At 47.6% G+C, this 13863-nt stretch overlaps 1 protein-coding gene across 1 annotated transcript in view; it reads right to left on the bottom strand.

Moving 5' to 3' along the window:
• shroom4 (shroom family member 4) overlaps window positions 1-9719 on the bottom strand; it is a 61792-nt gene extending 52073 nt beyond the window's left edge. Inside the window, exon 1 of the mRNA XM_072458745.1 lies at window positions 9627-9719. Coding sequence (XP_072314846.1) covers window positions 9627-9719 — 93 coding nt within the window. The remainder of the gene's footprint in view (window positions 1-9626) is intronic.
• Window positions 9720-13863: the final 4144 nt, after the last annotated feature.

Here is a 13863-nt window from a genome sequence, read left to right on the forward strand (position 1 = left end):
GACGCTCGTTTAGTCTCCGCCCTCTCGCTGTGTCATGTGACGCTCGTTTAGTCTCCGCCCTCTCGCTGTGTCACGTGATCTTTGTTCAAACTAAGACTCAAGTGTTGCTTATATTTCGCTGGTCTTGAGTCAGATGAAGTCGCGGCGACACACACTGCCGTCATGGTGACGTGTGTGTGCCGCTGCTCTGACGCGACACGTGAACTTTCAAACCGACGATAAATCACTGGATTCAAACTTCTTAATGAGAGAGGTGTGCAGAGCAGTAAATGACAGAGCGCCGTGTGCGTCAGGCTGAAAAAACAAGAGCTGAAGAAACAAGAGCTGAACTGTCACTTCTCTGTGGCTCGTCTCCATGGAGACGGTAATGCTTCACCTGCAATTACAAGATTGACCAAAACCGTGCAAGAAATCAATGCTGGAAGTGTGGTTTTAGTGGTTTGATTTTCTGGGATTGAACCGGGTCAGAACCTTGAGCTCCTGGACGCCCCCAAACATCTTGAGAATGCGTCCGATCTTTGTCAAACACGTCGCTGACACAAATCACCGAAACCACATGGAAAACTGAGCCTGACCGCTCAGAACCACGACTGACCCCTCAGAACCACCACAGAGGACGCGGGCGGACAACATGAGACTGGGTCTGGACGTTCCCACGGTTCTACAAAGACAAAGATCCAGACTGTTTACACTGGAGCATAAACAACACATGGTCCTGGAACAATGTGGGAAATATAAAAGAATCTTCAACTGAGTCTGTGAAGCATCTCGGTCCATGTCCTGGTCCTGGTCCCGGTCCCGGTCCCGGTCCCGGGTCCTGGGTCCATGTCCTGGTCTGACCGCGCTGGTCCTGGTCTTGGTCCTGGTCCTGGTCTTGGTCCTGGTCCTGGTCCCGGTCCATGTCCTGGTCCCAGTCCATGTCCTGGTCCCAGTCCATGTCCTGGTCCCGGTCCATGTCCTGGTCCCGGTCCATGTCCTGGTCCCAGTCCATGTCCTGGTCCCGGTCCATGTCCTGGTCCTGGTCCTGGTCCCGGTCCCGGTCCCGGGTCCTGGGTCCATGTCCTGGTCTGACCGCGCTGGTCCTGGTCTTGGTCCTGGTCCTGGTCTTGGTCCTGGTCCTGGTCCCGGTCCATGTCCTGGTCCCGGTCCATGTCCTGGTCCCAGTCCATGTCCTGGTCCCGGTCCATGTCCTGGTCCCGGTCCATGTCCTGGTCCCGGTCCATGTCCTGGTCCTGGTCTTGGTCCTGGTCCTGGTCCTGGTCCCGGTCCATGTCCTGGTCCCGGTCCATGTCCTGGTCCCGGTCCATGTCCTGGTCCCGGTCCATGTCCTGGTCCTGGTCTTGGTCCTGGTCCTGGTCCCGGTCCATGTCCATGTCCTGGTCCCGGTCCATGTCCTGGTCCCGGTCCATGTCCTGGTCCCGGTCCATGTCCATGTCCTGGTCCCGGTCCATGTCCTGGTCCCGGTCCATGTCCATGTCCTGGTCCTGGTGTGACCGCGCTGGTGTTTGGCTGTAAAAACGCTGAGTTGTGTTTCAGCTGGAGAAGGAATGTTGACCAAACGGCCTAAATCTGCAGTGAGTCAGAGACTGACGTGCCCATCCCCCGAACCAGGGCCCGCGGCCCAATCACAAGAGCCCTAACATGAGCCCTAACATGAGCCCTAACATGAGCCCTAACAAGAGCCCTAACATGAGCCCTAACATGAGCCCGAACAAGAGCCCTAACATGAGCCCGAACATGAGCCCGAACAAGAGCCCGAACAAGAGCCCTAACAAGAGCCCTAACATGAGCCCGAACAAGAGCTCTAACAAGAGCCCTAACAAGAGCCCTAACAAGAGCCCTAACAAGAGCCCGAACATGAGCCCTAACAAGAGCCCGAACAAGAGCTCTAACAAGAGCCCTAAGAAGAGCCCGAACAAGAGCTCTAACAAGAGCCCTAACAAGAGCCCTAACAAGAGCCCTAACAAGAGCCCGAACATGAGCCCTAACAAGAGCCCTAACAAGAGCTCTAACAAGAGCCCTAACAAGAGCTCTAACATGAGCCCTAACAAGAGCCCGAACATGAGCCCGAACAAGAGCCCTAACATGAGCCCGAACAAGAGCTCTAACAAGAGCCCTAACAAGAGCCCTAACAAGAGCCCTAACAAGAGCCCGAACATGAGCCCTAACAAGAGCCCGAACAAGAGCTCTAACAAGAGCCCTAAGAAGAGCCCTAACAAGAGCTCTAACAAGAGCCCTAACAAGAGCTCTAACAAGAGCCCTAACAAGAGCCCGAACAAGAGCTCTAGGATGAGCCCTAACAAGAGCTCTAACATGAGCCCGAACATGAGCCCTAACATGAGCCCTAACATGAGCCCTAACAAGAGCCCTAACAAGAGCTCTAGGATGAGCCCTAACAAGAGCCCTAACAAGAGCTCTAACAAGAGCCCTAACAAGAGCCCTAACAAGAGCCCTAACATGAGCCCTAACAAGAGCTCTAACAAGAGCCCTAATATGAGCCCTAACATGAGCCCTAACAAGAGCTCTAACAAGAGCCCTAATATGAGCCCTAACAAGAGCCCTAACATGAGCCCGAACAAGAGCCCTAACAAGAGCCCGAACATGAGCCCGAACAAGAGCCCTAACAAGAGCCCGAACATGAGCCCTAACAAGAGCTCTAACAAGAGCCCTAACAAGAGCCCGAACATGAGCCCTAACAAGAGCCCTAACAAGAGCTCTAACAAGAGCCCTAATATGAGTCCTAACAAGAGCCCTAACAAGAGCTCTAACAAGAGCCCTAACAAGAGCTCTAACAAGAGCCCTAATATGAGCCCTAACATGAGTCCTAACAAGAGCTCTAACAAGAGCTCTAACAAGAGCCCTAACAAGAGCTCTAACATGAGCCCTAACAAGAGCCCTAACAAGAGCCCGAACAAGAGCCCGAACAAGGGCCCGAACATGAGCCCTAACAAGAGCCCTAACAAGAGCTTTAACATGAGCCCGAACAAGAGCTCTAACAAGAGCCCTAACAAGAGCCCTAACAAGAGCCCGAACATGAGCCCTAACAAGAGCCCGAACATGAGCCCTAACAAGAGCCCGAACAAGAGCTCTAACAAGAGCCCTAACAAGAGCCCTAACATGAGCCCTAACAAGAGCTCTAACAAGAGCTTTAACATGAGCCCGAACAAGAGCCCTAACAAGAGCCCTAACAAGAGCTCTAACATGAGCCCGAACAAGAGCCCTAACAAGAGCTCTAACAAGAGCCCTAACAAGAGCTCTAACAAGAGCCCTAACATGAGCCCTAACATGAGCTCTAACATGAGCCCTAACAAGAGCTCTAACAAGAGCCCTAACAAGAGCTCTAACAAGAGCCCTAACATGAGCTCTAACAAGAGCCCTAACATGAGCCCGAACAAGAGCCCTAACAAGAGCCCTAACAAGAGCTCTAACATGAGCCCGAACAAGAGCCCTAACAAGAGCTCTAACAAGAGCCCTAACAAGAGCTCTAACAAGAGCCCTAACATGAGCCCTAACATGAGCTCTAACATGAGCCCTAACAAGAGCTCTAACAAGAGCCCTAACAAGAGCTCTAACAAGAGCCCTAACAAGAGCTCTAACAAGAGCCCTAACATGAGCTCTAACAAGAGCCCTAACAAGAGGAGATCCGAACGAGGAGGTCCCAAGTAGCAGGTCCCAACGAGGAGGGAAACATTGTTTATTCATCAGAATATTATTATACGCCACAAGCTGAAGAGACGACTCTCAGCTCTGTGAGGCACGCCCACTTCAAACACTAACTCCTCCACTAACTCCTCCCTCACACACGCCCACTTCAAACACTAACTCCTCCCTCACACACGCCCACTTCAAACACTAACTCCTCCCTCACACACGCCCACTTCAAACACTAACTCCTCCCTCACACACGCCCACTTCAAACACTAACTCCTCCCTCACACACGCCCACTTCAAACACTAACTCCTCCCTCACACACGCCCACTTCAAACACTAACTCCTCCCTCACACACGCCCACTTCAAACACTAACTCCTCCCTCATACACGCCCACTTCAAACACTAACTCCTCCCTCACACACGCCCACTTCAAACACTAACTCTTCCCTCATATAGAGCGCTCGTTTGCTCTAAGTGTCTCACGAATAGTTCCATCTCTTACATATTCGTTCATATAAACATGTGATGCTAAAACGTAACATTATTACTGTTTAGAGGGCCAAAAACACAAAGTGGGCGGAGCCCGCTCAAAATTAACCAAAGTACTCGTCAGGGGCCAGGGGCCCACACCATGAGGAAAGCTCTTTTTGAATGCGGACCACAAAATATAGTTCTTCAAAATGTGTCAAATTTGGCACAAAATTCCATGTTGTCATCCCGATTATAAAAGTCAATGAGACCCATGTCATATTTGTTATGTCGTTGCCGTAGCGATGACATAAACCTCCCATGTTATTCCAATGGGGAAATCACCAGAAGTTTACACTTGATACTTTTACAAACTCCTCAGAGCGTTAGTCCTATTAACCTGAGACTCATCTTCAGGAGACGAACATCACATTATTATTATATTGAAGCAAAGAGAAGAAGACGTGACGAGGCCGATCATCACCACTTGTTGGCTCGAGTCTTTGTTCTTGCCATGTTTCTTCTTATTATTCTTATTATAGTTCTTTCATAGTCATTTTGCCACAACTCGGGCACATAGTTCACACGTGGGGTCATAGGTCACACGTGGGGGCATAGGTCAAATGTGGGGTCATAGGTCACACGTGGTGGCATAGGTCACACGTGGGGTCATAGGTCACACGTGGGGGCATAGGTCACACGTGGGGGCATAGGTCACACGTGGGGTCATAGGTCACACGTGCGGTCATAGGTCACACGTGGGGTCATAGGTCAAATGTGGGGTCATAGGTCACACGTGGTGGCATAGGTCACACGTGGGGGCATAGGTCACACGTGGGGTCACAGGTCACACGTGGGGACACAGGTCACACGTGGGGACACAGGTCACATGTGGGGTCATAGGTCACACGTGGGGACATAGGTCACATGTGGGGTCATAGGTCACACATGGGGTCATAGGTCACACATGGGGTCAGAGGTCACACATGGACATAGAAGCGATCGGCTCGGCCTGTAGAACGCCTGTAGCAACAGCGGCGACTAGTTCAAAAAAGAGAAAAAGACCTCTGACCTTTGAGGAGTAAAACACACCTGGAGCCTCGCTCTATGATAAACAGGAAGTCAGCCATGTTGAATCAAAGTGCCACCGCCACACTTGACTTTTTTTTTTTCGGAATCGTACTTGTCCTTTAGGTTTTTTGTCCGATCGAGCTCAAAACAACACCTTTTGCATCTAAAGACACTGAAATGTAATAAATATTCAAAATAATGTTGATATTCTTTACGGTCTCTGCGTGACATGCCCTCAAAAAAAGGCTTAATATTCAGTGTTTTCAAGGACATGTCACGCCTAATGGAAATGATGTACGGAGCTCATATTTCACTCACTAATGTGTTTTTATGTCTGATTGGAAATAATAAATACCATGTAACAAATATACTCTATAGCGCCCCCTACCCATTGTGTGAAAAACTCAACATTGTCTGATTTGTTTGACACTCATGGATTATATTCTCCTCAAGACGCCATGAAAAATTTTTCACAATTGGCCAGCAGAGGCGCAATGAATGCCTTCACTTCCTCTTCCGCTTTTATTTTGACGGGACATTTCCTCTCGTGCTGCGGGCTTAGCATTAGAGTTGGCGTTAGCATTAGCGTCTCTGTTGCTAGGTGACGGAGGTACAGGGAGGAGGGGGTGCAGCCAGGTCACCGAGGCTCTCTCTCCCTTCCTCCCTGCTCAGGTCTGTGCAGAAGGACCTGGATCGCCTGTGGCACTTACAAAATAAAGGCCTCTGTGTTTTACAGATACAAGAGGAGTTTTATTTTGACATAGCCTGACAGTGACAGATGATTGCCTAAAGAACGTGTAAAAACGTGTTTATTTCTGATGTTAAACAAACATATTATTGAGACCACGCCCCCAGACTAACCCTCTGGTAGTCTACCCGCCATCGTCCTTCGATAATGAAAAGACGCTGAGTCAGCAATTTGGTTCGCGTCAAACTTTAACAAACTCCTCCTGGAGCGTTACGCCCACTGGCCTCAAATTGGTGTACGTCCTCTGGACAAGTGGGGGGGTCGCGCGGAAAGGCGGTCGCGCGGAAAGGCAGGCGCACGGAAAGGCAGGCGCACGGAAAGGCGGTCGCGCGGGTGGCTGGAGCCATCATCGCCGCGCCGCGGCTTTAATATTATTCTTGTATTTGTTTATCATAATAATAAATACAAATGATACAATAATAAATAATACATATAGCCGCAAGCGGCAATGATTGGCCCTCGCCACGCCGCCGCCACACCGCAAGAGGAGGGGGCGCTAACGCGCCCCAATTGTCCTTTTATTACGCCTACTGCTGAATCTGTGACGCTGTCACATTTTCTCCCCTTTGTTTTACCATCAAAAAGACATTTTATTTTGAATTCTTGGCAAAATGTGCGGCTTTGAAGATGAGTCTCACCAAATTTCACGTTGATAGGGCTGACGCCCTGGGAGGAGTTTGTGAAAGTCTAAAGTGTAAACATGTTCTGGCGATTTCCCCATTGGAATAACATGGGAGGTTTCGGTCATCGCTACGGCAAAGCCGTAACAATTATGACATGGGTCTCATTGACTTTTTTGATGGGGCCAAAATTGAGTTGTGCGTCAAATTTCAGATAATTTCGCAAAACTAAACATTTAACCTCCATATAAAATCTGTAGGGGGCGCTGTGGCGCCAAATTAATTTATTTCACTTCAAGTAGGTTTAGGGCAAAGAATTTAACAACTGATTCTAATTTGACACAATTCGGACTTTATCTGCGCAAACGGCAGAAATGTTAAATTTGGGAGATTTCTGAAATTCTAGCTAAAGTTTGCGGCTTCACCGCTCAGAGACCGTGACAGGGTCAATGTCATTTGAATAACTTTTGATGTCCCACTCCTCAGTAGCATTTTCACCAAATTTCAGCTTTTTAGAGCCAACGCCCTGGGAGGAGTTCGTAAAAGTACGACGTTTGGAAAAACTCCTGAGTCATGCTTAGCCATTTTTGAACCAATATGGCCGACATTTGGTTGGGTGGACGGCGTTGCCGTAATAATATTTTTTACTTCTCTTGTCACCATCTACCTCTGCGCCAAATTTCATGATTCTACGATCAGATTTTTTTTGGGTCATTTCCTATCTCAATGCATTTTTGGTACATTTGGGGGCGCTGACGCGCTAATTTTTTTTTATTTTAGAAAAGGGAAATAGCCAGAATGTAGAGAGGCACGATTTTTAGAGGTGTGCAAATTTTTGTGACTTTTCATCAATGTTCACTGGGTGAAAAATAGGGGGGGTTGGTCCCGAGAAGAAAGAAAGAAAGAATAACATTCCGATGCGAGAACAATGTTTCCCATTTTTCAAATATCATAAACTATACATTTTCGGAAAGCGCTCGCGCTTTCCTACCTCATGGTGTGGGTCCCTGGTCACTGACGGGTACTTTCGTTAATTTTGAGTGGGCTCCGCCCACTTTGTGTTTTTGGCCCTCTATACAGTAATAATGTTCAATTTTTGCATTACATGTTTATATGAACGGAACATGCAAGAGATGGGGAACGTATTCGTGAGCTACTTAGAGCAAATGAGCACTTTACATTGGGATGACGACCGCAAAGCGCACTTTCGCAGCCCCTTACAAGACTAATAGGCCTCTCGCCAGCTTGTGGCGCTCTGGCCTAATAATAGATTATACAAATAAAATAAATAATAAAAATAATATGAATTGACTCAAATAGAGCTGGGTCTTATTGACAATTATATATAGCCCACAATATTACAGTATTTTCCGGACTATAAGTCGCACCTTTTTTCATAGTTTTGGTCGGGGTGCGACTTATACTTATATTTATACTTGTATACTTATATACTTCAGTGCAACTTATTGTTTTTTTTTCTTCTATTATGCATGTTTTGGCTGGTGCGACTTATACTCCAGAAATACGGTAATGTCAAAAACTTGTTTATCAAACGTTTTCGTCGAATAATGAAATCACAAACGTTTAGAAATATCAACTTACAACATCACTTCTGTTCCGGCCTTTTTTTAAACCATAAACAACAATCAAACCTCCACCTGTCCCCGCCCCCAAACACGCAAGAGCTAATCAGAATACAGCTTTGAGAGAGAACACAACGACGAAGCAGCGTTCTGACACACTACGTCCCCTTTAATGAAGAGATTAGCCACAATTATGACAAATGTAATGTGTGTCATGAAGACAAACTGTTGCTATGACGATTCTGAACCACACCACATGGAATATGACGTTCACAACACAGAAACGAGCCGGTAAACGGGTCTAAACGTGGCTAAAGCCGTGAAGTCGAGCGCCGTCGTCACTTTTAACACGTCTGTGGCGATAACGGCACGAATCAGACTCAAAAGCATCGGAAAAAAGTTTAGGATAAAAAGAAGAAGCAAAACTGTACAATAAATAAGTCTAAAGGAATGTAAGGCTACAGAAGCTAACCCAATCTGCGTCACGTTAGCATGTTGTAAGCATGTTTATTACAATGTAGTGGCAATGAGGGCGTGTATCAAAGGCTCTGACATCACAAAACAAGCTAAATAAAGTTAAAATAAATATGTAAATGGTCATATTTTAAGTCTTTGCGACACAAAACAAGAATTTCCAGAGTAAAAATCTCCCTTTTTCTGTCACAAATAAGAAGACAACACGATCTACGAGCTTCAAAATAGTATTGGAGCGTGACAAAAGTGTAGTTTGTGTTAAAGTCTGTGGATAAATGTACAAAAGCATCGGGAAAAATAAGTTTAGGATAAAAAAGTAAAAATGTACAATAAATAAGTCCAAAGGAATGTACAGATCTATAAGAAAACAGCCCATTTCTTTCAATCAAGAAAAGCTACAGACGCTAACCCAATCTGCGTCACTTGAGCATGTTATTAGCGTGTTATTAGCGTGTTTATTACAATGTAGTGCCAATGAGGGCGTGTATCAAAGGCTCTGTCATCACAGAACAAGCTAAACAAAGTGAAATATATGTAAATGGTCATATTTTAAGTCTTTGTGGCACAAAACAAGACACAATTTTGAATTTCCAGAGTAAAAATGTCACTTTTTCTGTCACAAAGAAGAAGAAAACACGATCTGCGAGCTTCAAAATAGTATTGGAGCGTGACAAAAGTGTAGTTTGTGTTAAAGTCTGTGGATAAATGTGAAAAAGCATCGTGTGCTCTACATTTGTGTGACTTTGTGTGACTTTGTGTTCAGTATTAAGTGTTAAGTGTGTGTAAAATGTGCTTTTAGAGAGCTTTTACTTTGACAAAAACACAACTTTCTCCATCCAAACTGAACCGGAACAACGAACCGTTAAACGCTCCGAAAAGCGGTTAAATCCTCCACAAAACACGACAACCGAACGTGACGCGTCACGGCCGCGTTTTTACGTCTCGTTTGACAAACTTTAAAGCAACTTTGCGACACTTAGAGACACTTGGAATCATCGCTTTTCTTACTTTGGTGATGACGAGCGGCTCCCCGTGCTCCAGACCTCCTTTCAGCGTGAAGCCCCACGGGGCCCCGCCGCTCAGGAGCACCGGGACGTCCATGTCCCAGGGCCGCCGGTCAGTGGGTCAGGGCCGCCGGTCAGTGGGTCAGTGCCGCCGGTCAGTGGGTCAGTGCCGCCGGTCAGTGGGTCAGTGCCGCCGGTCAGTGCACGTTCTGCCTCGTTCTCTCGCGATTAAACCAGAGCAGCGGCGCCGGGCTCGTCGCCTCCATCACCGGCCAGGAACAACGGGAGAGGAGGGGGCGGAGCCACGGGGCGGGGCGGAGGAGGAAGAGGCGGGGCAGAGGATGAAGAGGCGGGGCAGAGGATGAAGAGGCGGAGCGGAGGATGAAGAGGAGGGGCAGAGGCGGGGCAGAGGATGAAGAGGCGGAGCGGAGGATGAAGAGGCGGAGCGGAGGATGAAGAGGCGGAGCGGAGGGTGAAGAGGCGGAGCGGAGGATGAAGAGGCGGGGCAGAGGATGAAGAGGCGGGGCAGAGGATGAAGAGGCGGAGCGGAGGATGAAGAGGCGGAGCGGAGGGTGAAGAGGCGGGGCAGAGGATGAAGAGCCGGAGCGGAGGATGAAGAGGCGGAGCGGAGGATGAAGAGGCGGGGCAGAGGATGAAGAGGCGGAGCGGAGGATGAAGAGACGGGGCGGAGGATGAAGAGGCGGGGCGGAGGATGAAGAGGCGGAGCGGAGGATGAAGAGGCGGGGCGGAGGATGAAGAGGCGGGGCAGAGGATGAAGAGGAGGAGCCGGTGGATGAAGAGGCGGAGCCGGTGGATGAAGAGGCGGAGCCGGTGGATGAAGAGGCGGGGCAGAGGAGGAAGAGGCGGGGCGGAGGATGAAGAGACGGAGCGGAGGATGAAGAGGCGGGGCGGAGGATGAAGAGACGGAGCGGAGGATGAAGAGGCGGAGCCGGTGGATGAAGAGGCGGAGCCGGTGGATGAAGAGGCGGGGCAGAGGATGAAGAGGCGGGGCAGAGGATGAAGAGGCGGAGCCGGTGGATGAAGAGGCGGGGCAGAGGATGAAGAGACGGAGCGGAGGATGAAGAGACGGAGCCGGTGGATGAAAAGGCGGAGCCGGTGGATGAAAAGGCGGAGCCGGTGGATGAAGAGGCGGGGCAGAGGATGAAGAGGCGGGGCAGAGGATGAAGAGGCGGAGCCGGTGGATGAAGAGGCGGAGCCGGTGGATGAAGAGGCGGGGCAGAGGATGAAGAGACGGAGCGGAGGATGAAGAGGCGGAGCGGAGGATGAAGAGGCGGGGCGGAGGATGAAGAGGCGGGGCAGAGGATGAAGAGGCGGGGCAGAGGATGAAGAAGCGGGGCAGAGGATGAAGAGGCGGAGCCGGTGGATGAAGAGGCGGGGCAGAGGATGAAGAGGCGGGGCGGAGGATGAAGAGGCGGAGCGGAGGATGAAGAGGCGGGGCGGAGGATGAAGAGGCGGGGCAGAGGATGAAGAGGCGGGGCAGAGGATGAAGAGGCGGGGCGGAGGATGAAGAGGCGGGGCGGAGGATGAAGAGGCGGAGTGGAGGATGAAGAGGCGGGGCAGAGGATGAAGAGGAGGAGCCGGTGGATGAAGAGGCGGAGCGGAGGATGAAGAGGAGGAGCCGGTGGAGGATGAAGAGGTGGAGCGGATGATGAAGAGGCGGTGCAGAGGATGAAGAGGAGGAGCCAGTGGAGGATGAAGAGGAGGAGCCAGCGGATGAAGAGGCGGAGCCGGTGGAGGATGAAGAGGAGGAGCCGGTGGATGAAGAGGCGGAGCCGGTGGAGAATGAAGAGGAGGAGCAGAGGATGAAGAGGAGGAGCCAGCGGATGAAGAGGCGGAGCCGGTGGAGGATGAAGAGGAGGAGCAGAGGATGAAGAGGCGGAGAGGAGGATGAAGAGGGGCGGGGCTTATCCACTCACATTAACAACTCATGAATACGGATTTTTCCTACTGTACGTCTTTTATTCCTTTATTCCTACTGTACGTGTTTTATTCCTACTGTATGTGTTTTATTCCTACTGTACGTCTTTTATTCCTTTATTCCTACTGTACGTGTTTTATTCCTACTGTACGTCTTTTATTCCTTTATTCCTACTGTACGTCTTTTATTCCTTTATTCCTACTGTACGTGTTTTATTCCTACTGTATGTGTTTTATTCCTACTGTACGTCTTTTATTCCTTTATTCCTACTGTACGTGTTTTATTCCTACTGTACGTCTTTTATTCCTTTATTCCTACTGTACGTCTTTTATTCCTTTATTCCTACTGTACGTGTTTTATTCCTACTGTACGTGTTTTATTCCTACTGTACGTGTTTTATTCCTACTGTACGTCTTTTATTCCTTTATTCCTACTGTACGTGTTTTATTCCTACTGTACGTGTTTTATTCCTACTGTACGTGTTTTATTCCTACTGTACGTCTTTTATTCCTTTATTCCTACTGTACGTCTTTTATTCCTACTGTACGTCTTTTATTCCTTTATTCCTACTGTACGTGTTTTATTCCTACTGTACGTGTTTTATTCCTACTGTACGTTTGGATCCGCGCGCCGCATATTCAAAGATCAAAATGTTTTATTAGCGACTAAAATGTGTTGCGGATGAACATTTTCCATCGTTTGTTCGTGTTTTGTAACTATTGAGCAAAAACAGAAAAAGTCCATATTTCTTCATAATGATTGGGTTGACTCGCTGCAGCTCTAGCGCCCTCTGCAGGCGGCACATGTCAGCCTTTTATTCTGTTAAAACGTTTATATTAAAAATGCAATAAATAAAAAATACAATACAATAGAGATAATCTGTGTTTTATCCACGCATTTGTCACGAGTTGTTTCTATTTATGTTAAATCCTCTTAATAAAACACTCTTGAAGCTACAAATATGTCACATTTTTAGTATTACATTTGCTAAAAGTCGTTTCACATTTAAACAATTTGCAAATAAATAAAATGAAAAATAACCCAATTGTTTTTTATAAGCCTAACTTTAACTTGATGGGGAAAAAGTCCAAGAATATGTGGATTTGTGGTTTCCTTGGAGACCGGGAACTTTTAGTCAAAATCCACTGTTTTCAGCCGTTTCCGGTTTTGACTTCAGCTGCTAAAAAACACAAACGTGCTTCATTTACACCACTTTTTACACTTATCACGGTTCTATTTTAACGCACATTGCAATAATTTACACCACAAAAGCTTAAATGTAACGTTAACTCGTAATATGAATCCAGATTAAGGCTTTTACTTTGAAATAATACAACTATTTCCGTCTGAAAGGCTAGCGTCAAGGTAACGGTGAATGTGCCCATATTTTAGCGTCATCTGAATCCACAAGTCACGTTTTGTTCATAAACATCTAAACGTAACTGTTGCACTTTAGAATATTCCACTTCGAAGCTTAAATGTAAGAATATGGTCCAGTATTTACACTAAATGAAGAAAATTCGCCACAGCAGCTAAACTTTTCTCTAAGTCCCGCCCTATTTCCCAACCTGGCGTGACTGTAAGCTGTGTAAGCCAATGGGAGGGCGCGTTTCCATGGCGGTATCCAATGAAAAGCGGGAGTGTGGATATCCAAAGAAGAACCGCCATTTTGAACAGAACGTGAAGGGAAAACGATCATTTCATTTTTACATTGAATTTAAATCATTATTTTTGTTTTAGATTAGAATAAAGAGCTGTCCAGGGATTTAAACATTATTCTGCGAGTGTTTTAAAAGTGCATAGTGTGTTTAACAAAGCTAAAAACATAAAAATAGTTTATGAACGTAAGAACGGAACGCTCAAAATCACCTAAATCTGGTTTAATACAGATGATTATGGACGTTATTGCGTGTTTATTTTACACCAGAGATGATTAAACAAGTCGAATTTCAAATCAATGTGAACGTTATTTTCAGCGTTTTATTATTAGCTCAACATTCTAACCATCCTTCTGTCCTTAGTCCTTCCTTCTGTCCTTAGTCCATCCTTCTGTCCTTAGTCCTTCCTTCTGTCCTTAGTCCTTCCTTCTGTCCTTAGTCCTTCCTTCTGTCCTTAGACCCTCCTTCTGTCCTTAGTCCCTCCTTCTGTCCTTAGTCCCTCCTTCTGTCCTTAGTCCTTCCTTCTGTCCTTAGTCCTTCCTTCTGTCCTTAGTCCTTCCTTCTGTCCTTAGACCATCCTTCTGTCCTTAGTCCTTCCTTCTGTCCTTAGTCCTTCCTTCTGTCCTTAGTCCATCCTTCTGTCC

Source organism: Eucyclogobius newberryi, unplaced genomic scaffold, assembly GCF_026437365.1.
Source record: "Eucyclogobius newberryi isolate DKJ021-1_F unplaced genomic scaffold, fEucNew1.0.hap1 SCAF_22, whole genome shotgun sequence".
Classification (NCBI taxonomy): Eukaryota; Metazoa; Chordata; class Actinopteri; order Gobiiformes; family Gobiidae; genus Eucyclogobius; species Eucyclogobius newberryi.